We start from the raw sequence: 25,903 nt of genomic DNA, 5'->3' as shown, positions 1-25,903 counted from the left end.
CTCTTTGTTTGCACCATATTGGATCTTGGAGACTGACTACCTTCTTGTTTTTTGGGACCCGCATAACTTAGGACATAACAAAGCCTGTCTATGTATATGCAGCTGAATACTGCCACTATCTGGACAGCCACAACGCTAACAGATATTCACTGATAGCCTATGGCTGGATAGTGCCATTGAACATCCAGATTATTTTTATCAACTGGGGCAGGTGCTGAAACACTGACTGCTGTGAGCCAGTATTACTCTCTAAAGTTTTAAATTTGTAATTTTACCTGCAAAGGATAACACAAGTCCAATAATAGATCAAATGTAATTTATTACAAAACTAAAAATTCCAAGAACAGTGTAGTTTACAAAGATTACATTGTACATTCCTTTTAAATATTTTGTTGGTAGAAGGCATTAATCTCAAGAAGAAAGTAGATTCATTAAATATTTCACCTCTGTCCCTTTAATTTATGCATCATTTCCATCTAGAATGCTTTTAGTAATAGCTCACTCTGAACCTCATACAAAACATGGGCTAGCCTGCATTCTTACTGAAAACTATGCTTGGTAAATTCAAGCATTCAAAAAAGACCATTCAAAATTATGACTTCAAAAGAGACCATTTTGAAGTCTTAATTTCAGAATTGCTGTACTGCCGTGTCAGCTGTAGCCATACACAGCAGTGCTTATATTCTAATCCTATGTACAACGGTGAAACTTGGTCTTACCTGATAATTTTCTTTCCTTGATTCCAGCTAGACCAGTCCAGACAAGTAAGGTGTGCTCCTCGGGGTCCAAACAGATTATATTAGATTGTAATTTCTGGCTACTTTTTTTTGTTACCCCACTTTGAACCTTATTAAGGGATTAGGCAGGTAATAAGTCCCCCAAGATAAGATAAGCTTGCAACAAAGGCAAAAGTAAATCAGGAGCCTTCAAAGGGAGAGCAGATCAAAGACTGCAAATTATCTCTGTCAACTGCTAAGCAGCCTGTACATAAATACAAGCCTCAAAAAGAATCCTGCTGCACCAGTCCAATCATCACCATCTGTTGGGAGGCAGAGAAATATCAGGGCTGGACCATTCCTTGTGATGATGTCACTGAAAATCAGTATTCTCTGCCTCCATCTGCTGGTTGGGAGCATAGTCCTCTCATCAGAAATGGTCTAGGAGGATGGTATTGAAGTGTTTCTTTACACTATCACACCTTTGCTCATATATTTCCATGAAATATACACCCTGCCGCCTCCCAAAATAAAAAAATGACCCTGCCTAAAGTTCAAGACATTGTTATAACAATATGAATTAACTATAGGACAATATCTAAAAGAAATAATTTTGAAAAGGAGAAATAATTATTTCAAACCAGGACAATGAAAGTGATCTGATTTAATGTGGTTAATACTATTTAAATGTATAAATATTTTACATCGGTGTCATTACTTTATAAAGTGATCCACACATACAACACATTTATTTTAAGTATGGATGTTTACAACATGTAGTGTCAACATAAATATGAAGACAATCAAAAAAATAACTGGTTTAAACAAATCATACATATATCATAACTATATTCATGGGCTACGGAAAAGATTGCATTCAAGAAAGTCTTATTTTTGGTTTTCACTAGTCTACCATATACAACAGAAAGCCCTTTACAAATTTCTTGAAACATAAAGCCAGTATAAATGTATACATATCTCCCAAAATGGCTCTAAGCGTACCTGGAAGGCATGCATAAAAATTTACCTTCAATCTAAAAACATATACTTGACACTTTAGATTAATCCAAGATGTAATTATGCAAATATTGCACAAAAACATACTGTATGAAATGCTTAAATTATTGACACAAAATGCAGCTAAAATTTGAAGAGATCAATGAAGTGTTGAGGAGAAACTGGCATAAAGCAGTTGTCCGGATCACTGGCCGTGCAGGGATGACCTAAATCCTAGCAAAATGCAAGAAAAATCAAGTTAGTAAACAGCAAGGTCACTACATTTTTTTTTTTTAAATCATGAGTAGAGAGATGTGGTAGCCGCGTTAGTCCACTTTTAAAGGTAATCAATAGAAATAGAATAAAATAAAACATAGAAAGGATGATACCTTATTGGACTGACTAAATACATTTTTTGATTAGCTTTTGAAGGTAGCCCTTCTTTGTCAGATCAGAAATAAGGAAATTTTGATAAGTAACAGCATATATAAGCGAAACATCAAAGTATTTCAGTGACAGTCTGAAAGGATGATGGAGGGATGGGCTAGGTGAGAAACAGAGAGGGCTGAGAGGATGAGGGACAGGGAGATTATGCATGGTGATCAGAGGGTGACAAAGCAGTGAAATTTCATGGTTTATAATGGGCTAGTATAAGAAGCTTCTGAAAAGATGAGAAGTTATCTGGATGTCATCTGGAGCAGTTGTCTGAATATCTGCTGATAGAGGAACAGATGACAACCAAATCCAAGCTGCCATACCAAGGAGATATCTTAAGCTCATTAAAATATGGCCCGGCCTGCACCTCTCAGTTTCAGCATCTCTTCCAGTTCATGAGAGACAGCACTGCAGCTCCCTGCCAGCCTTTGTCGTCTTTTCAGATCCGGTGTCAGTGAGAGAGAGAGAGAGAGAGAGAGAGGACCCTTCCTCGTTGGTCAGGTTGTAACTATCTTACTATAGTGCTGGGGGAAATTTAGTGGTCTTATTCATTTCAGGATCCAAGGTACTAGTGTGCATTCTCTTTGACTTACTTTGATAAGTACAAAATCACCCATTGCTCTTACCATCAACTTGGATAGTCTAGCCCTTGTGTGTCTTATCTTTCATATTATTTTACTTACTGCCAATAAATAAGATTTCCATTTTTTTTATAATACGTTAGCCTTGTGTCTTTTGCTAATCAGCATATTTGGGCTGTGCGTTTGGATCTATAGATAAAGGGGATGCTTCATTACATTTATCTAAATACCAGAGTACTACTTTTCCAAACCTTTCCACATAATACTGAGAATTTACATTACCTAATTGCCTCTCCTCTAGTGAGGGCGAAATAATTTGTATGAGCCCCACAGTATCGTATCTCCCCTGTCCCTTCTTTCCTCTAGGGTATACATATTCAGGTCTTCAAGCTTTTCCTCATATGTCTTTCGGCACAAACCCCACACCATTTTTATCACCTTCCTCTGGACAGCTTCTAGTATTTTTACATCCTTAGCAAGAAGTAACCTGAGGAAATATTTCTTCACATAAAGGGCTGTGAATTCAAGGAACAGCTTCCTAAGGTGGAAACGAAAACAGTATCTGAATTCAACAGATCTTGGGACAAGTACATAGGATCACTAAGGAAGTGACAAGGAGAGTAGATGGCATGGATAGGCAGACTGGATAGGCCATAGGGTCTTGACCTGCCCACATTTTTCTCTGTTTCTATGTAAATTGGAGCATTTCCGTGTGTAGACTGTACACACCTGTAAATAATGATTTTCAGAAAGCCATCATTTACACATGGAGATTCACACCTTACATATTTTATGGGGACATGGTCTAAGTAGACCAAAACTATACACATGCATACAGAGAAGGGCGACAACAATGATAAAGAGGATGGGACGACTTCCTAATGAGGAAAAGCTGAAATGGCTTGGGCTCTTCAGCTTGGAGAAAAGACGGCTGAGGGGAGATATGATAGAGGTATATAAAATACTGAGTGGAGTGGAATGAGTAGACGTGAATTGCTTGTTTACTCTTTCCAAAAATACTAGGACTAGGAGGCATGCAATGAAGCTACAAGGTAGTAAATTAAAAAAAAAACCAGAGAAAATATTTCTTCACTCAACTTGTAATTAAACTCTGGAATTCGTTGCCAGAGAATGTGGTAAAAGCAGTTAGTTTAGCGGGGTTTAAAAAAGGTTTGAATAGCTTCCTAAAAGAAAAGTCCATAAGTCATTATTAAAATGGCCTTTGGAAAATCCACTTCTTATTTCTGGGATAAGCAGCATAAAATGTATTGTACTGTTTTGGGATCTTGCCAGGTACTTGTGACCTGGATTGGCCACTGTTGGAAACAGGATACCGGATAAGATATCACCAAAACAGAGAAGATAGGGTATCCTGATAGTGAGGTTAAAAGAGACCATAGTAGATCAGGGGTCCTTAAATAAAAATCAGACAAAAGATTTCAAATTAATATTGTCAAGTACTAAGCATGATGTAAATAGGAACAGCAAACATAGTTTGAAATGTCTATATGCGAATGCCAGCCAGGAGCCTAAGAAATAAGATGGGAGACTTAGAATATATTGCACTAAATGAAAAATTAGATATAATAGGCATCTCTGAGACCTGATGGAAGGAGGATAACCAGTGGGACACTGTCATACCGGAGTACAAATTATATTGTAGTGATAGGGTGGATCGAATTGGTGAAGGGGTAGCATTGTATATTAACGAGAGCCTTGAATCAAATAGATTGAAAATTCTGCAGGAAACAAAACACTTCTTGGAATCACTGTGAATTGAAATTTCATGTGTAAAGGGGAAAAGGATAATGATAGGAGTGTACTACCGTCCGCCTGGCCAGGATGAACAGACGGATGCAGAAATGTTAAAGGAAATTAGGGACGCAAACAAACTGGGCAACACAATAATAATGAGTGATTTCAATTACCCAGATATTGACTGGGTAAATGTAACATCGGGGCACGCTAGAGAGGTAAAATTCATTGATGAAATCAAGGCCAGCTTTATGGAGCAGCTGGTACAGGAGCCGACGAGAGAAGGAAAAATTCTAGACCTAGTCCTTAGTGGAGCATCTGATCTGGTGCGGGAGGTAATGGTGCTTGGGGCCGCTTGATAACAGTGATTATAATATGATCGGATTTGATATTAGCTTTGAAGTAAGTATACATATGAAATCAAATACATTAGCGTTTAACTTTAAAAAAGGAGACTACGATAAAATGAGAATGGTGAAAACAAAACAGAGGAGCGGCTGCAAGAGTCAAAAATTTACATCAGGCGTGGATACTGTTCAAAAACAAGAAAACAGGAGGAGCCTCCACGGAGAATCAAAGCAAAACAGCAAAAGTAGAGGCTGACAAATGTGTAAACCAATAGGGAGATAATATCAAGAAACAGTTTATTCAGAATATTCATATCAAGGACCCGACACGGTCCGTGTTTCGGCGCCAAAGTGCCTGCCTCAGGGGTCACAAACAACTTTCTCTGAGAAGAAGCTGATTGGCTTGAACAAATCCTTGTCACAAGGTGTTGCTTGCTGATCGGTTGGCTGTTTCTTTGTTCTCTCTGTGGATTAACTTGTTTTTATAACCACGTTTATACATAAAGGATTTATTCAAGCCAATCAGCTTCTTCTGCACGAAACATCAAAAGTTCATCACGTACCTTCTTAAACCTCCACTACCCCAATTGTAGAGGACTCAAATACAAATCACTACACGCATCTACCTTCACATACCTCTGCATAAAATCATGGAATAAACTACCGAATGCTATAAAAACAACGCATGACTTGACAACCTTCCGGAAGTTATTGAAGACGCCTGTTCAAAGAGACTTACAATAAAAATCCTCCTAAATGACTTGATTCCATTCTATATCTAAACCAACTAATACTGATCCCTTGTAATTTGATTATGTTAATCACATTATCATTATTGGTCATTATATCTTACCTGTTTTATTTTGTGTTATGTAAATAATTCTACTGACCTATCTACCTAATTTCTTACACAGTAATATGTTAAATTACACCATACCTCTTACTCTGTTTATGATTATATCTTTTGCAACATAGTGTAAGCCACATTGAGCCTGCAAATAGGTGGGGAAATGTGGGGTACAAATGCAGCAAATAAATAAAAAAAAAAAAAAGTTGTTTGTGGTGTAAGGAACCTAGAAGTGTCGCAGAAGCTCCACTGGATGGTTGTGTGTGGTGTGGTGTTCATACAGCGTGAAGATTTAGGTAGCAGGGTGGTGTGCGTGCAGCAGTGAGTGGACTAAGACTAGAGAGGACGAGGCTCCTGTTATTTACAGGCTGGAGTTCCAGCCATTTGAAGAAGATTAACTATCCCAATCTAGGATGATTATATTTTATGTTCCAGTTGTGTGAATATTCTTGATTGTCGACTTCTTCCTCTGAAGCAGCAAGTATAGCGAAACAGGGAACTCCTGTCGGGATTTTGTTTACACTTTAAAGATAAGTACTGTTTTGCTCATAAAGATTGGACATTTATATGCTTGATGTCTTTTCTTCTATAATAACTGTGTTCTGTATGGTTTGGGAATTGCTGGACAATTATGATTGTGGATTTTCACTATATTAGACATGTGACTTTCTTTATGACCGATGATTAATGTAAACTACCAATATATTGAAGGTTTTGGCCTTACAGATTAGATGTCTCCCCTTTCTTCTACTGAGGTCTCTTTCACCACATTTTTAGTGGTTTCAGCAAGTCCTACGATATAGATAATTAAGTAGAATATTATGTATAGGTTTCTGATTGAATTCTACTGATTCTTTATTCTTGTGGTAATTGAAATCACCATTATACTCCTGCCCATTTTGCCAGTTTTCCTCATTTCTGTAAATATTTCTTCATCTGTCTGTTCATTCTGTCCTGATAGATGGTAGTACAGCCCTACCAGTTATACTCCTTCCCTTCACACATGGAATTTCTATCCATAAGGATTTCATGCTGTTTGATGTAAAACGTTTATTTTGTTTGACTCAATTGCCTCTTTAACATATAGCGCAATCCCCCTTCCAATTTGATCCACTCTGTCATTGCTATATAATTTGTACCATGGTAACAGTGTCTCATTGATTGTCCTCCTTCCACTGGGTCTCTAAGATGCCTATTATATCTACTTCTTCATTTAGTGCTATATACTCCAATTCTCCCATCTTATTTTTTAGGCTTCTAGCATTTATATTAGACACTTCAAATTGTGATTTTTCCTTGCATCTACAAGCTGCTTTATTTATTGACATTTATACACCACATTATCCCATGCAAGCTCTAGTTCAATGTGACTTACATTCCATTGACATAACAAATTGGTAGAGAAATTTGTATAATTCCAATATAGGAATATCTTCAATTGTCTAGAGTGCACTAAACATATATCAAAAAACTAATGAATGCACTCTTGCTATACACTCTGTGAGAAATTGCACAATACTGATATATATCATATACTTTATAAACTAGCCTCAATAGCCCAGGGAACCATTAATTAGGACTCCACTGAATTGGCCTGTATCATGGGCTCCTCCTCCTTTCCGAAAAAACATCCACAAGTAACAAAAAACTCCCTACATAAGGAAGAAAAGGATCTTGTGAATAAAAAACGGATGGAGGGGTATTTTAATGATCTACTTCAAATATCAATATGACTATAAGTGCATTATATCACAGAGAGTATTGAATGGAAGTAAAGAAAAAGTATGTATGATCACTTCGCAGTCCTCTTAAGGCTATATACTGAAGCAATATTCAAATATTGAATATTGCTTCAGTATATAGCCTTAAGAGGACTGCGAAGTGATCATACATACTTTTTCTTTACTTCCATTCAATACTCTCTGTGATATAATGCACTTATAGTCATATTGATATTTGAAGTAGATCATTAAAATACCCCTCCATCCGTTTTTTATTCACAAGATCCTTTTCTTCCTTATGTAGGGAGTTTTTTGTTACTTGTGGATGTTTTTTCGGAAAGGAGGAGGAGCCCATGATACAGGCCAATTCAGTGGAGTCCTAATTAATGGTTCCCTGGGCTATTGAGGCTAGTTTATAAAGTATATGATATATATCAGTATTGTGCAATTTCTCACAGAGTGTATAGCAAGAGTGCATTCATTAGTTTTTTGATATATAATTCCAATATAGCAATATGAAGACAAATATTGATGAACAAACAGGCTCCCCCTTTCCCAGAATGATGCTTGGTTCCTAACACATCTAAATCCCTCATCCCTGCACAATCATCTCAACCACGCATTGAGACTTTGGAGCTCTGGCTGCCTCTTGGGTCCTCTGTGGAACGGGGAGATTTTCCAAAATCACTATCCTGCAGGATCTGGTTTCAGCTTTCTACCTAAGAGCCTATATTTGGCTTCCAGAACCTCCCTCCTACATTCTCCTATAGCATGTATCAAGGCAGCTGGCTTCTCTACAGCACTATAGGGTGCCCTGTCCTAGAAAGGCCAATAGAGGGAGCTCTGACGATAAAGGGACCAGTTTAGCCAGGAAGGACCATTAGAAGGCACGCTAACTCACTGCCAGCCTTATCTTTGAGAGGCCACTAGAGAGAGCTCTGACTCCATTATCAGCAAAAAGTCAGGAAGCTGGGGAGGCCCCATAGCAGAGGGAAGAACATGGTTCCCCTTTAAGAAGTAAGCATGATTGAGAAAGTTCAGGACCCTTCTAGAACCAAGAGGAGGGGCCCAGAAGAAGTGGGGGGAAGATATTAGCAGCCCCATAAAAAGGCACTTCCTAGGAGGAGGGATTCAGAAGGGAAGGAGGCCCTGGAGGAGAACAAATGTACAGCAACAGATAAAATGGACTAGAAATCCCGGGGCACAGACCCCAAAGGAAGATCCAGGAAGGCTGGACAAGGAACTGGAGAATGCCAGATGGAGGACTCTGGAGCCTAGTCCCAAAGGTGGAGGTGAGGCAGCAAGACCTGAGACAAGGTACTTTCCTAAATGCTGTGCTGAATATGAATGTTGCAACTAGGGGATGGATCATAGTGTGGAGGGAAAACTGTGTCTTTTGAACTGAGACTTAGACTAACAGCCGGGGGTGGAGGACAGGACCGTAAGGTTATGGTGAAAGTTAAAGTCCTGTCCAAGGGGAGGTGGCTGTTTTAACTGAGACCTCAATTCCTGAAGGAAGGCTAAGTTGAAAAACTGCTTTATGGATTATCTGTTTTGAAGAAGAATTCCCGCCACAGAGTGCCTGGTGAAGGCTAGATGGAGCTAATCTGCATAACGGTTGAACATGAAAGTGACTTAATATGCATATCCTCTGAAGCCTGCTAACCTAGTATGTTTGTTCATATGAAAGGAGACAGAGGGTGTATGATAAGTACCAGAATTGTCGTCTGATCCATGATGAACCTTCCTGGAATTATTTGGACTGGAGAAGTGTGAGTTTAAATGTCACCCTAAGTATAAAGGGCATGAAGAGTACTAGCTGCTGTAGAGGGGCGCTGTCTCTGAACAATCTCTTAGAGTTTACTGGATGACTACTGTTGAGTGATCGCACCAGGACAGTGTAATAAAGTGGTGTTAAGCACTGAGAGAGTCACTTCTTCATACTCAGGCAAGGGAACTAGGAAAATAAAACACCTGAGCCAGCACAACCCTGACAAAAATGAGACCTTGATGAGAGATTAAAGGATTTGCATGAGGAGGCCAAAATTCAGACATCCAAGGTCCCCGAGGAAAGAGAAGCCCAGGTGGAGCGGCCCATTGGTCACAAGGCACCCTTGACAATGAAAATTATAGTACCCCCCCCCCCTTCAAAAGGGAATATTAGAAAGTAAATGTTAGTATCGAAATTAAGATGAAAATGAATAAATGCTTATCTGCCCTAGCTGTTGAAATGCTGAACTGACAGCTTCAAGCCTGCATGGTAATGTTTTTGGCAGATACTAGAAATTGTCACTAGACACAGACATGTCTGAAAGAGAACAAGGAACTGAAAGTGATGTATGCCCTTAGCCTGCATGTCTGAGCACACAGGTGCAGTATGAAATAGTGTGTGCTAGTTGCAAAAAAGTGTTCTTCTTTCTTGTTATGTTAGATTCTTTACTGGAATGGCTCACAGCTGTTGAGCTTTGTCCTGAACCCCCTTTAACTTGCTGATGGTAAGCAGAATATATATAAGCAGAGCATAACCCATCCAATGATTTTTTTTTTTTGAGATTTGTGATGTAACCCTGTTGTCCGGTTAAGACATGACTTAATGCTTTCTTAATAAAAAAGCAGAAGACCTGAGGGCTTTGAGACAATTTTAGGTGAGCTCACTGTTATTAAGTGTGACCCGAGACTTTTTCCCAGAAGCTTCTGTAAGTATTAACTACAACCTTTTATCTTTGCAAGTTCTTTTTTCCCTTGACCTCTCTCAGCAGGGAGAAAAGGATTGGAGGTTGTTGCTTGACTAGGAGAGATCCACAAGCAAACAGTCCTCTGTGATTAGCTTTATGAACATCTACATTCTGCTCTCAGTGACTCTTGGAGCTTTTTTTTTTTGTTACTGTCTGCCTCGAGCATGCTGGGAGGAGCAGATTTCCCCCTCCCTCCAATTGTGCTCCTGAGGTAAATAGAAAAGATATAGCACCTGGTAGAGAGCTGTACCTATGTCATAGATCCAGTGTATAGAGAGCTTGAACTCTCCACGCTGAAGCCATAAACTGACGCTTGTTTTTTCCCTCTCAGAGTCAGTAATCCATAGTGATTTTTTACAGGTTGCTGCTGTGGTAGCTGTTAATGCTGTGTTTGAGTATTTCATATTTCTAGCCACTGACAGTTCCTTCTCTTTGGGAGAGGGGCTAATCACAGACACAGACTCACAGAATCCCTAATTCAACTCAATGCAACTGTAAGTGACTGATTTGTTCATCTTGTCATCAACTGTATTAAATGAAGAACTGAATTAAGGATTGGAGTCTCTTCTTTGGTAATAAGCAGCCCCAGGTTTAACTCTCTGAACATACTTGGTAAATGAATGCTGGGTAGAGATCAGAATAGTAGGGAAGATGTAATTGCAAGGTGCATGCACTATCACTCAGGCTTTACTTCTGCAGTTAAAGTGTGGTAAGTGCAAAACTTTTTTGAACTTTAGTAAATACTAATAAATCAGGCCTGTTTCTGACACAAATGAAACAGGCGCTAGCAAGGTTTTTGTCGGAGTGTGTATGTTTGAGTGTGTGTGAGAGTGACTGTGTGTGTGTGAGAGAGAGAGTGAATGTGTGAGTGTGTATGTGTGACAGAGAGAGTGAATGTGTGAGTGTGTATGTGTGACAGAGAGAGAGTGAGACTGCTGGGTGCAAGTGTGTCTGCTCTGTCCCCTGCCCCCCCCTCCAGCCACCCAACAATTCTCCTCTCTCCCCTGCTCCCCCTCCAGCCACCCAGCAATTATCCTTTTTCCTTGCTCCCCCCCCCATATGCACCCAGCGATGCTCTTCTCTCCCCTGCCCCCCCCTCTCACCACCCAGTGAGTCTCCTCTGTCCCCTGCTTCCCCTTCAGCCACCCAGTGATTCCCCTCTCTCCCCTGCTTGTGTGTGTGTGAAAGGAGGGGGGAAGTTGATCTGAGAAGGTGTGGCAGGGTGCTTGGATGGGGGTCAGCGTTTGTTGTGGAGTGGGTGGTTCGGCTGTGTTGTTGCTGGCTCGTATTAGTGTGGTGCTGTTGGGGGTTTTCTTTTTTTTTGGGGGGGGGGGTTGGGGGATGTCCCGTGCTGTCAAAGTGGGATGAAGTGGTGTGTGGCTTTGTGGGTGGTTACTGTTGCAGGGACGATAGAGAGAGAGAGAGAGACAGATTGAGTGTGTATCTATCCATGTTCCGCATCAGTGTATGTGTTTTTTTGTGAGGTTCTGAGGGGCGATGGTTGTCTGTCTGTGTTAGTGAAACTTCATATGTGTCACACAGTTACATTGTGTGTGTGTGAGAGAGAGAGGATTGGGAGGTTAGTGACGAGTGTCTGTGTTTTTGTGGTATTGTGTGTGTGAGACTCACAGTGAAAGGGGGGTGGGGGGCAGGGTGTGTTGATCTAAGAGGGTTTTGTTTTTTGGGGGGGTGGGGGTTGGGGGGATGTCTCGTGCTTGCAAAGTGGGATGATGTTGCAAGTGGCTTTGAGGGTGGTTTTGGTTGCATGGGTGATATAGATATAGAGAGTGAGTGAGTGTGCATCTCTCCATGTGCCGCATCAGTGTATGTGTGTGTGAGTGTTTTTTAGTGGGGTGTTGGTGGGGAGGGGGGCGGTGGTTGTGTGTGATAGTGAAAGATCATATGTGTCACATAGGTAGTTTGTGTGTGTGAGAGATTGTGTCTGTGTGTCAGAGAGAGTTCATGTGTGTGTGTGTTTGTGTGTGTAAGTGAGAGAGGGTGGGGAGCAGTGGGAGGGTGGGGGCGAGTGTCTGAGTTTTTTTGATATTGTGTGTCTTAATTTAAAGGGGGAGGGGGGTGGTGAACTGAGAGTGTTTTGGTTTTACAAGGGGAGGTGTGTTGGGGGATGTCCCGTGCTGGCAAAGTGGGAGGAAGTGGCGGTTGGCTTTGTGGTTGGTTACTGTTGCAGGGGTCAGAGAGAGAGAGAGAATATCTCTGCATGTTCCACATCAGTGTATGTGTGTATTAGTGTTTTTTTGCGGGGTTTTGGGGTGGAGGGGGACGGTGGTTGTGTGTCTTGTGTTTGAGACTGAAAGATCATGTGCGTCACAGAGCTAGTTTGTGTGTGTGAGTGTGTCTGTGTCACGAAGAGAGTACGTGTGTGTGGATAATTGAGAGAGGGTGAGGGGGGGACTGGGTGTTTGTGGACGAATGTCTGTGGGTTTGTGACGGGGGGGGGGGCCGGGGGGTGGTGAAGTGAGAGGGTGTTGCTGGGGGCTTGGAGGGGGTCAGCGTTTGTTGATGTGTGGAGTGGGTTTTGCCCGTGTTGTTGTTGTTGTTGGCTCATATTAGTGTGCTGATGTTTGTTTGGTTTTTTTTTTAATTGTTTTTTCTTTTTTTTTTTTTTTGGGGGGGGGGGGGGTTAGGGGATGTCCATTGCTGGCAAAGTTTGAGGAAGTGGTGGGTGGCTTTGAAGGTTGTGGAGAACTGTGATGATGTGGCAGGGGGCTTGAAGGGGGGGGTCAGCGTGTTCGTCGGTGTTACAGCGGCCGGCTGTAGCGGACCAAAGCGTGCAGACTCTGCCCTTTTCTCTCTCATGTCCTGTTTCCACAAGGGCGGGTTCAGAGCCGTAAGAGAGTGAGAAGGGCGGAGCCTGCACGCTTTGTTCAGCTGCTGCCGGCCGCCGTAACACCGAGGGAGGGTGCCTGGTACTGGAAGGGTGGGAGGGTGTAATGGAGGGATGACGACCCTGGAACCTGGGGGTGTGAGGGTGGATTCCTCTTCGTCCAGAGGCGTGTCATCACGGGAGGGAGGAGAGTATTGGGGGGTGGGGGGTTAACGGCGACTCGGGAGGGAGTCAGTCGGGGAGGAGGGGGAGGGGGGTTGTTGTCACTGAGGAGGCTTTCCCGGTGTTACCAGCAGTTTTTATGCCGGCTGTCTGTCGTTGAACTTTGCGCACACGGGTTGGGCTGTTCGTTTTAGTCCGTTCCGTTGGTGACTTGGTGAGTCTCATGCTGCTTCCTGTGGTTGGTCACAGCTGCTTGTGACGTACCAGGAAGTACTGACATCAGTTAATGAGATGGATAGCACGAATGCCTCAAGGAGAGGTGCTTTTTATTATATAGGATGCCCCAAAGACAGCTGGAGGAAGAGAGACAGACAAAGGAAGGCAATGTTCAGATTGAAAGACATGGCTAAAACTGGAAGGATTGAGAGAAATTGTTGGGAATGAGATGGGGAAGAAGGAATTTTATAGAAATATTCCAATTTATGGCAGGGTTGCAGCTCTCTAAAAATCTGCAGATCTATTCATTTGAAGGAGATTTACTATAATAAGCAAATTTGTAGCCAGGAACATCTGCAACCACTATGGTAAGTGCAAAAATTACACTTTCTCTTCTGTTCAAAAATATAAATAAGATAAGATGTTAGTATTTTTCTCCTCATTCAAAATGAAAGAGAATATGCCTAGTGAGAATAATAATTTCATTTTAATCCAAGTTTTATTTCCATGTGAGATATTGGGATAACACAATTTTAGAAATGACTTTTATCAAACTATATTCACTATTATAAGTTAAATCATTTTAATAATGTGTAACATATTTGCATACCGCCCATCTAAAATTCTAGGTGGCAAACAAATGAAAAACAGAAATCCACATTAAGAAACAAATTAAAATGACATATCCCTTGAGAATATTATCTCCAAAGTCAGAACAGTGTCCACAATAGATGTGAAAATAGCTGTATCTTGAGCTTTTTTAACAAACAGGTCATGTTAACAGTAAATTGAAATGCTGTTATGCTGAACTTCAGAGATACTATATTTTAAGAGTGACACCAGCTTAAAAAATCTGAAGGCAAGAACACTAGGTATACGCTAGAACTATATGGAACATACACACCAATATCTATTTGTTGTACAATAAAGACAATTTTCAAATCAGCATTTCCTCATGAAAATGAGCTCTTTCAAATGTACTCATATTTACTATATTTTGTTGAAGTGTTACTGTTGGTGGGTTAAGGCTGGGGTTGCCAACATGTATATTTCCGTAATTTCAAAGTCCATGCATTATTCTAATCAGAAAAAGTATCCATACAAAAAGTACATGCATACATGCGCTTTGAAAATGCATGCGAAGTCCATGAGTCAAAATACTTGTGGATATAGAAAAATGAACTCCCATATGTTTAAACCAAATAATCTGGTGTAAAAATCAAAGAATCAACTGTTTTATTTATAATCTCTAGAGACCAATAAATCAAATATGGGTAGAAACTACTGTACATTTCAAAACATGAAAAAAAAATGTAAATGTAAACAGTGTGACTAGATATTTGAATATGAAAGTAAGGTGCTGGAGATGATAAAATTATCCAAATAATCAAGACACTCCCCAATTTAAAGCTTCTAGATTATTTGGTAATGACAAGTCTTGAAATAAATCAAGATGCGACACACTGAACTTATTTTTACCATTCCAACAGAAAAACACAAACAAGGAGAAAAATGTAAGAAGTACCTTGAGTAAGAACACAAGATTGTAGTCCTTTAAAATAGAAGGGAAACAGGGCTCAGGAAGATGAGAGATAATTAGCATATAATGACAAGTTTGAGCTTTTAACTTTAATATTAAATGCATGTGCCATATTGAATTAGAAAAATAGGTACAACATAGGGTTCTGAAAGAGTACTTCAACCTTGCCAACTGAAAATATTAGTCATGCTGAAATGTTTCCTGTAATTATACACTTTTATACACACTTAAGAAAACAAAACTGATTTTAACTGAAGCTGAGGTGCCAAACAAACCAACCAAAACTCTCTTGAAATCACCACTGATTTTTTAAATTTATTTTTACATTATTTTTTTCTTGTGTACATTCTTCAGGCAAATCATTAAGTATCACTCAGTCACACAGGCATACCCAAACCAAACAATAAAACTTTTGATACTTCAAAGACAACCATAGTGGTAAATGAGAAAACCATAAAACCAGAATTACCAAATGAAGCATCAGTATCAAGAGATTCTTCTTAACTAGTCAGACAGAAGATCATCAACTAAAAAAGAGATTATCAGTGAGCATGAAAACAGACTAAAGATATAGAAATAGTCCCAATAGTATTTGGCACCATCAGGCTAATTAAAAAGAACCTCCAAGCTCATCTTGATATGTTACCGTATATAATACACTGTAGAGCAGGGGTTTTCAACCTAATCCTCAGGACACACCCATTGAGGTTTTCAGGATATCCCCATTAAATTCAATGCCAACAATAAATATGAACTACTTACACTCTTCTATTGTCATCAAATATATATTTAATGCTCTCAATTACTATGATGAGTGTTACACTATAAGGGGCCCTCTTACAAAGGAGCGGGAGGGCCTACAGCGCATACAGCACGCGCCAAAACGCTAACATGTAAGCCGGGCGGTAATTCTGAATTTGGTGTGTGCCGTATCCCACGGTAGAAAACTTTTTATTTTCTATTGCGGGCTGCTTACCTGGCAGTAAACAGCAGTTGGTGTGCGCTGTATGCTTACCTTGTGGGTAGTGAATGAGACCTTACCGCTAGGTCAATGGTTTGCAGTAAGGTCTCAGGCCAAAAATGGACATGTGCTGGTTTCAAGTTTGGCCCACGTTCATTTTCCAGCCCCTTAAAAAAGGGCCTTTTTTTCTAGACACGCTAAAAAATGGCCCATAGGATACATAACATAGTAGATGACAGCAGAAAAAGAACTGCACGGTCCATCCAGTCTGCCCAACAAGATAAACTCATATGTGCTACATTTTGTGTATACCTTACCTTGATTTGTATCTGCCATTGTCAGGGCACAGACTGTATAAGTCTGCCCAGCACTAGCCCCGCCTCCCAACCACCAGCCCTGCCTCCCCCCACCGGCTCTACTACTACTACTCAACATTTCCAAGGCGCTACCAGACTCACGCAGCGCTATACTGCCACCCAATCTTGGCTAAGCTTCTGAGGATCCCTTCCTTCTGAACAGGATTCCTTTATGTTTATCCCAGGCATGTGGGATCGGCAGTTAACAAGACAGCACTACTCAGAAACTGGATAGAAACGGAACAATTAGGATTACTGCTCATAACAGAAACTTGGTTACACCTTGAAGATGACCCAACACTAAATGACCTCTGTCCACCAGCATACAAAACAATACACATCAAGGGAACAAAAAAGAAGGGACGTGGAGTTGCAATAATATACTAATCCACCTTTAAAGCAGAACCAGTCGCCAAATTCCCAACATTTGAAATTTTGGCATGCAAAGTTACTGACACAACACTAGCTGATCAAATAAGTATCATACTGTTTTACTGCCCCCCAGGAAGTTGGTCAAACGCTCACGATGATTTCATTGATTTCTTATCAAACATCTGCATAAACCAACCAAATGTCATACTACTAGGAGACATCAATCTGCACCTAGAAAAACAAAACATCAATACTAGAACACTAATGAACTTCATAAACCAATGTAACCTCAAAACAACACTACTCACACAAAAGGACAGATATTAGACATTCTAGCGCACAGATTCACAGAGAATAATCATCACATAATAGAAAATCACAAATGGGAAGTGGTACCATTGTCGGACCACAGCAAGCTAGTATTCACACTACTATGGAAGGAGAATGGCCAAAATAGAGAACCAAAAACACCTCACACAGTCATGACAAGACGGAAGGTGGACAATCATACCTTCTGGACTACAGCGATGAATGAACAAAACAACATACAACCCGAGGACATCCACTTCATGAGAAACTGGGATGAAACAAGCGAAAACACATTAAACATAATAGTGCCACTCAAAATGAAAATAAGAAACAAAAAGCAACCACAACCCTGGTTTAATGATGAGCTACTACACTTGAAAAAACTGCAGGAAACGTGAAACAACATGGGTCAAAAAGAAGACTGCCATAAACAAAATAATATGGAGAAACGCCATAAGAACATATACACAACATAAACAAAGCCAAAGCAGAATACTACAGCACTTACACCAACCAAGAGCAGACAAACATGAAACAAATATTCAAAATCATGAACACCCTACTTAAAACCCAAAAGGTACTAGCATCAACCAGAAAACCACCCACTGCAGACGAACTCGCAAAATACTTTCAACACAAAATAACGAAAACAAGATTGAATCTAAAGATATCAGAAATACTCATCACAGACTTTCTACAAGAATGAGAAACAAGCAACTTCCACACCATGGCAGACAGAATATGGGCCACCCTCAAAATACCCAAAGTAAACACAGTAACATTCTTACTGACAAAATACGCACACTGCCTGCTAGATAAATGCCCTATGATGAAAGGCCCACCGGAATGGTTTAGCGAATACCTCACCAAACACATCAAATACATGTTCTCAAAAAGACAATTCCCAACAGACAAAGGCGAAATCATACTCACCCCAATCCCCAAAAACACAACCAGCAAGATCAGCAACATTACGAACTACAGACTGGTGGCTTCAATACCACTACTAACCAAAACAATGGAGGGTCTGGTAGCACAGCGACTAATGGAATACCTGACACAATTCTCAATCCTTCACATCTTCCAATCAGGTTTCAGACCACAACTCACCACAAGGACAGTCATAACCACCCCGATAACAAAATTCAGAAGCCTAATCTGCCAAGGACAGGCTATACTACAATTCGATATGTCGAGCGCATTCGACCTAGTAGACCACCCAACACTAATGGCCCTACTTGATAACATGGGAATAAGAGGAGAAGTGGCAGCATGGTTCAACGAATTCCTCAGGTCCAGATCTTATGCTGTAAAGATGTCAAACCAGTTATCAGACTCTTGGACCCCAGAATGTGAGGTAGTACAAGGATCTCCAATATCACCGTTCAATGCAATGATGGCACCACTCGGGGAAAAAAAACTGGAAGCAATGGGCTTCAATCCATCCCTATATGCTGGAATGTCTTCTTCGAATGTGAGGGCATTTCAGATAGTTCAGATCGTGGTGGCTCGTGTTCTTACTGGAGTTTCAAATTTTTCTTGTGTAGCCTCAGTATTGAAACTACTGCATTGGTTAGCTATGATGGAAAGGATCCAATTTAAGATGTTAACACTTGTTTATCAGACTTTGTATCTCATAGCCCCATGTACTTTGAAGGAATCTTTGTCTGTATATCAGCCGCAATGAGTACTGAGATCAGAAACAGCTATGAGACTTTCAATGGATGTTGTGAATCAATTACATAATACTGACACATGGGCTACAGTCTTTCTGTCGGCAGCAATCTCGCTATGGAATGCACTTCCTGACCAACTTTGCCTTTGTGGCAACTTGACACAGTTAAAGAAATCTCTAAAGACTTATTTGTGACAGCATATTTTTGAAGCAACTATAGTAGTCATGTAATATAATGCAGAGTTAAAAGAAAATATTTTTTTGCAGTGTGTATGTTAAATTTGTAATTTCTTTGTTATTCTGACTGTATTTTAATTATGTATGTTCATATTTGGACACCACCTAGTTCATAGGTGGCCTATAAATTTTTAATTAAATAAATAACCCATTTATATACGCAGATGATATCACCATATACATACCTTTTAACAACAGCATCACAGAAATATTGGACAAAGTCAAAAAAGGCCTGGACCTTATGGAATAGGGAAGAATTTTCAAACTCAAACTAAAACAGAGACAAAACCAAATTCCTGGTCCTATCCAGCCCACAGATCACCAAAACTTCACAATCAACAGTCAAACATATCAAATCGAGTCACAATTGAAAATACTAGGAATCATTCTAGATAAACACCTATCAATGGATAATCAAATATCAGCAGTAAGATCAAAATGCTTCAGAACACTATGGAAACTGAGAAGGATAAGAGACTACTTTCCCAATCAATCATTCCAGATAATGGTACAAGTGACAATACTGTTACAACTAGACTACTGCAACGCGGCATACGTAGGATGTAAGGAAAACACACTAAAATCACTACAAACCATCCAAAACACAGCAGCAAGACTTATAATCAAAAAGTCAAAATATGAAAGAGCTACCCCACTACTCAAAACACTACACTGGCTACCAATCAAAGCTAGACTACTCTTTAAAGCCAGCATCCTCATCTTCAAGATACTATTTGGAATGGCACCCAAATACATGCAAGACACAATCGAATTATCCCCAAGAAATGCAAGCCCAGAAACCAGAAGCTACCACATAGGCCACAAAGTACTTTGTCAAGTCACAACTATAAAACACTACTACAATTTCAATGCATCAGTTGAGAGTCTGTCCATGTTCTGCATGTGTGACTGAGGTGAAGGACTCTGCTGTCACGTAGTATCTGTGTAGGAATGTGTAACAGTACAGCTTATTCTAGTTTCCAAGTAGTGGGTAGAATGGTAAATAAGAGTCAGAAATAAGCTGAAAGTAAATCATGTCAGATTTAATGTCAATAAATTTAAAGAATTGGGATAAATAGTAAACATAGGTTGGCTACAGATACAAGAGTGTAGCGAAAATCAATTTGCTATTTACAACAAAGAATATTGTATGTTTTAATATTATTTGTAAATTGGTTGCTGCCTGCATTATTTATTACATTTGTATCCCACATTTTCCCACCTATTTGTAGGCTTAATGTGGCTTACATAGTACTGGAGGGCGTTTGCAGACTCTGGTGAGAACACATACAAAGTGATGTTGTGGTAAGACAGAGATCATATGGCATAGCCACATTAGGGAATCGTGCATCGTAAGGGTTGAGTTTTGTCCATTACGTACTTTGGTTTTGTTGTGTTGCAGGGATCAGGCATTTAAGTAGGATCGGTGGGATATACCTTTTTGAACAGGTTGGTCTTTAGTGATTTCCGGAAGTTTAGGTGGTCGTATGTCGTTTTCAGGGCTTTTAGTAATGCGTTCCACAGTTGTGTGCTTATGTAAGAAAAGCTGGATGCATTTGTATATCATTTGTACCAATAGAATGTAAAATACAGTTATGTACATATCTACGGGTGGGTTTTTTTGCACAGAGAGCCTGTTAAACATTTACCAGCACCACTGATCACAACACTATCTCAAGGCGTGAAGTAGCTAGATTAAGGCTACCAGATTTCTGGTGGGTGAAATTGGATACTTACTCCTACTACTGCCAATTATGAACAAGCAGTTCACTCGGGAGAGGAGAGGAACCAGTTGCTGACTGGTGGGCTGCTCCCAAGAAAATTATGCTCAGCTCTCCTCAAAATACACCTAAAAGGTGCATTCTCTAATCTGGTACAAAAGCATTGGGCCCTGCAGGCATATCCTATACACAAGTGACTTAATGAAGCATCTGAAAAATTCAAATCAATAAAATCCATCATTATCGACATGTTAATTCTATATGGGAGACAAGTCCAGGTCAGAGGGTGAGTGGATATTTTACACTAATCCAAAAATACATTTCTAATCTTTTGTGTTGTTGGCTTGAGTTTTAGGTCAATGCATCTCCACTTATTCTCTAGTCTTGTATATTTCTGGTTTGTTTTCTATTGTCCTCATTTTTTCTTATTTTTATCTCTTTCACTCATAATAGACACTAGTTCTCTCTCTTCCTTTTTTCTCCTTTCTTCTTTTTCTCTGTCATTTCTTCTGTTTTTTCACTTCCTGCTGCTTGCCTTTCCCCATTCCTCCTCTTTCCTGTCTTCTTTCTCCTATGCTCTCTCCTCCATTACCCATCCTTTTGTTCCTATATTATGTTCTTGGATTCTTTACCTCTGAAATCCAGGATCCTCTTGCCTGCTTCCAAAGTCCTCTACCCCCCCCCCCCCCCCCCAATCATGGGGCCTTTGTTCTTTTCCATCTACATAATTACTACTCCTTCAGTCCTCCTCACCCTCAGTCTAGGATCTCCCCCTCAGGCACTGACTCCCCCCCTTGCTCTGCAAACCTGCCCCTTCATCATGGGTTGTCTTTCCCTTCCTTCCTTCCTTCCTTTTCATTCCTCTCTATGTCCTCCATCCTGGGTTTGATTTTCTGTCACTTTAATGTCCAGAAAGCTCTCTCAGTTCCCTCTGTCATTCCTAGAAAGTTCTCTCCTCTCCCATCTCCTAAAAAGCTCTCATTGCATCATTGCCACTCCTGGAAGTCCCCCCCCCCCCCCACCCCCCCCCGGCTGCCTACCCTACCCATCCCCTGAAAAAAAAAATCCAGCAAACCTACACCTCATAGCCTACGTAACTCGAGAAAACTCTGTCAGTATCCTCTTAATTACTCCATCCCACCCCGAGCAAAGCTCTCCCCACTTCTCCATCCCCTCCTTAAAACTTCTTGCATCTCCTCCAAACTATAACCGACTACCTGCTATCTTCAATTTCTTATCCCGAGATTTGAAACTGGCTATGTAAAAGTTTAGGGCCGGTTCTGTTTTGTGCTAACCACAACTCTTGCTGGCACAAGAAGAGAAATAGTAGACATTGTTGACAGCTCCTGCTTGGGAGGGGGAAGGGCGGCAGCAGCAGCAGGGAAAGTCAGAGCTGGGAACATATTTCTGCTTAACTCCATCACCAGATCCACTGTGCAAACATGCCACTCCTGCAGAGCTGCCCCCCCCCCCCCAATGCAAATGCACAGTTTGCACACTGAGTCATGCTCAGTGGCATCTCTAGACATAAATTTCTACCCCCCCCCCCCCCCCCACACACACATACCTAGCTTGTCCCCCTGTTGCCACCCCAAATATTTAAGTGGCATTTCCATATAAAAACCCCTTCCATCCCCCTCCACTTTTAAATTAGTAATTTTCTATACATAAAACAAACCCTCCCCTCTCTAGCCTGTTTAAACTGCCTGGTAAAATCATCATTATATAATATTTATTTATTTATTGCATTTTATCAGCATCATTCAATAACATACATAGTAACATAGTAGGTGACGGCAGAAAAAGACCTGTACGGTCCATCCAGTCTGCCCAACAAGATAAACTTATATACGCTACTTTATATGTATGCCTGACCTTGATTTGTATCTACCATTTTCATGGCACACACCATAGAAGTCTGCCCAGTACTAGCCCCGCCTCCCAACCACCGGTACTGCCACCTAATCTCTGCTAAGCTTCTGAGGATCCATTCCTTCTGAACAGAATTCCTTTATGTTTATCCCACACATTTTTGAATTCCATTACAGTTTTCATCTCCTCCACCTCCCGCGGGAGGGCATTCCAAGTACCCACCACTCTCTTCGTGAAAAAATACTTCCTGACATTTTTCTTGAGTCTGCCCCCCCTTCTACCTCATTTCATGTCCTCTAGTTCTACCGCCTTCCTGTCTCCGGAACAGGTTCATTTGCAGATTAATACCTTTCAAATATTTGAACGTCTGTATCATATCACCCGTTTCTCCTTTCCTCCAGGGTATACATGTTCAGGTCAGCAAGTCTCTCCTCATACATTTTGTAACGCAAATCCCATATCAGTTTTGTAGCTTTTCTTTGCACCGCTTCAATTTTTTTTTACATCCTTAGCAAGATACGGCCTCCAAAACTGAACACAATACTCCAGGTGGGGCCTCACCAATTACTTGTACAGGGGCATCAACACCTCCTTTCTTCTGCTGGTCACACATTTCTCTCTATACAGCCTAGCAACTTTCTGGCTACAGCCACCGCCTTGTCACACTGTTTCGTCGCCTTCAGTTCAGATCCTCAGATACTATCACCCCAGGATCCCTCTCCCCATCTATACATATCAGACTCTCACTGCCTAACATATACATGTCTCCCGTGGATTTCTACTCCCTAAGTTCATCAATTTGCACTTCTTTGCATTGAATTTTAATTGCCAAACATTAGACCATTCTTCTAGCTTCTGCAGATCTTTTTTCACGTTGTCCACTCCCTCTGGGGTGTCCACTCTGTTACTAATCTTAGTGTCATCCGCAAAAGGCAAACTTTACCTTCTAACCCTTCGGCAATGTCACTCACAAATATATTGAACACAATCAGCCCCAGCACTGATCCCTGAGGCACTCCACTACTCACCTTTCCCTCATCCGAGTGAATTCCATTAGCCACCACCCTCTGGCATCTATCCGTCAACCAGTTCCTAATCCAGTTCACCAAGTCGGGTCCTATCTTCTGCCTGTCAAGTTTATTTAAGAGCCTCCTGTGGGGAACAGTGTCAAACGCTTTGCTGAAATCTAAGTAGATTACATCTATAGCACGTTCCTGATTCAATTCTCCGGTCACCCAGTCAAAGAATTCAATGAGATTTGTTTGGCACAATTTACCTTTGGTAAAACCATGTTGTCTCTGTGGACATGAAGCTTGGACCAGTCTCTACAAGACTGGTCAGAATTTCAATATAAACCTTGAAGCTCCAGTTCTGTATCACAAACTCTGTATTTCCCAACAATGAAACTACCCCTTACAAATAGCCACATATAAAAATAATATTCAAATTGTGACAATCAACTCAGGAATAGCACACGCTCCTTTCACTGTCACATGCTTTGTTTAAAGTACATGGGCTTTTGTTTGTGTGGCGACTCTACTGCAGCTTTTCAACCCAGTCCTTGGGGCACACCCAGCCAGTTGGGTCTTCGGGATATCTACAATAAAGATGCATGAGATACGAATCAGAGAAAATTTTCTTCACTCAACGTGTAATTAAGAATGTGGTAAAGACGATTAGCTTAGCGGGGATTAAAAAAGGTCTAGATGGCTTCCTAAAGGAAAAGTCCATAGACCATTATTAAATTGACTTGGGGAAAACCCACTGCTATTTCTGGGATAAGCAGCATAAAATGTATTTAACTTTTTTGGGATCTTGCCAGGTATTTGTGACCTGGATTGGCCACTGTTGGAATCAGAATGCTGGGCTTGATGGACCTTTGGTCTATCCCAATGTGGCAATACTTATGTACTGAAGTCTGTATACCAAGGAGGCACTATATGATCATCTCTCTCATGCATCATCACTGTGGATATCCTGAAAACCCGACTGGCTGAGTATGCCCAGCACTGCTCTACCAGAAGTGGAGACCCCACTAATCCTAAGCATTTTTATTTTTCAAACAGGCCAGATACTTTGAAAAACTACACAAAACCTTGCAAAAAATAAAAAAACCTATATAGGAAACTAAACCATAATAGCACTAACTATGAAGACAGGCCCTAGAGCACCAAAATAACCTGCTACTGGGAAACTGGCTCAAGATGGACTGTTACAGATTCCTACACAGACACCACATGCCAGAAGAATCCTTCACCTCAGTTGCAGATGCAGAACATGATTCTCACCTTGTACCAGTAGCAAAGCTAGATGGGGTCATGGGGGCCTGGTTCCCCCAAAATTCGCTCTGGGCCCCTGGTTGGCTGGAGGGATCACCAACCCCCACCAGTTGAAGACTTCGTTCAGCACTGGTCTGCAGTAGCACTGCCGCAATGCCTGTCCTGCTCTCTCTTCCCCTCACATCGGGCACACTTCTTTTAGTGAAATTGAGCATGCACAGTTTCACTAAAAGGAGCATGCCAAACATGGGGACCCCCACCAGACAAGATGTACAATGGCTGCAGTGGGTAGCGAAGGAGGGGGGGGGCGGCAAGGCAGCAGAGGGGGGCAGTGGGTGGCGAAGGAGGGGGGCGGCAAGGCAGCAGAGGGGGGCACTGACCAAAATTTGCCCCCCACCTTGGGCTCTGGCCCCTCCCTCCTCAAGGTCTAGCTATGCCCCTGCCTGATACAAAATAAGGAACCGCAAAAAACATGCAGACAAAAACTGAAAGCAGTGAAAGACTCTGCATGTTGTGCAACACCAGAGAAACGCATGTCCTCCAGTACAGTGCAAAATAAAGCCAACAGATGTATACTCTCAAAACCAACATAATTCAATCACTAAATTGAAAATAAAATCATTTTCCTGCCTTTGTTGTCTGGTGATTTCATTATTCTAATCATCTTGTTTCTAATCTCTGGTTCTACTTTCCTCCGTCTGTGCTCTTAACTCTGTTTCCAGGGCCTCCTTTCCATTTGTTATTTTCTTACCTCCGCCCTATGTCTGTTTGGCAATGATCTTTCACATTCAGCTTTCTTCAATTTTTCTGCCTCCTTCTCAAATCTATTTAGCTTTTCCTCTTCCCTTCATGTGCAGCATGTTTCCCCTCTTCCCTTCAAATGCAGCCCTTTCATCCTCTCCCTTCATGTGCATTTTACCCTCTCCCTTTCCTGTCCTCCTATCCAAGTGCAGCATTTCACCCCTCTCCCTTCTATTCCATTCTCATGCATTTCACCCCCTCTCTCTTCCATTCTATTCATATACAGCTTTTTCCCCTCTCCCTGCCCTACTATCCAATCATACAGCCTTTCCTTGTCCAGCACCTCTCTCCCTTCACTCCAGCAGTCTCCACCATGGGTCCAGTACCTCTCTCCATCCAGGTCCAGTACCTCTTTCCTTTCCCTCCAGCAGCCCCCACCCATGGGTGCAGCACCTCTCTCCCTCCAGTTCCAGCCCTCTCCCCA

At 41.1% G+C, this 25,903-nt stretch overlaps 1 protein-coding gene across 3 annotated transcripts in view; it reads right to left on the bottom strand.

The window, feature by feature from the left end:
* Nucleotides 1-299: 299 nt before the first annotated feature.
* FBXO25 (F-box protein 25) overlaps nt 300-25,903 on the bottom strand; it is a 106,986-nt gene continuing 81,382 nt past the window's right edge. For 2 of the 3 annotated variants that reach the window (XM_030198933.1, XM_030198934.1), the window contains exons 10-11: nt 14,882-14,908; nt 300-1,946 (exon numbers count right to left, since the gene is read on the bottom strand). In XM_030198933.1, the coding sequence (XP_030054793.1) occupies nt 1,857-1,946; nt 14,882-14,908 (117 nt within the window). In that variant the 3' untranslated portion in view covers nt 300-1,856. The remainder of the gene's footprint in view (nt 1,947-14,881; nt 14,909-25,903) is intronic. The other variant, XM_030198935.1, reaches the window with a different exon arrangement.

Source organism: Microcaecilia unicolor, chromosome 3 (genome assembly GCF_901765095.1).
Source record: "Microcaecilia unicolor chromosome 3, aMicUni1.1, whole genome shotgun sequence".
NCBI classification, from domain to species: Eukaryota; Metazoa; Chordata; class Amphibia; order Gymnophiona; family Siphonopidae; genus Microcaecilia; species Microcaecilia unicolor.
This window is presented reverse-complemented; position numbering and strand designations above follow the sequence as displayed.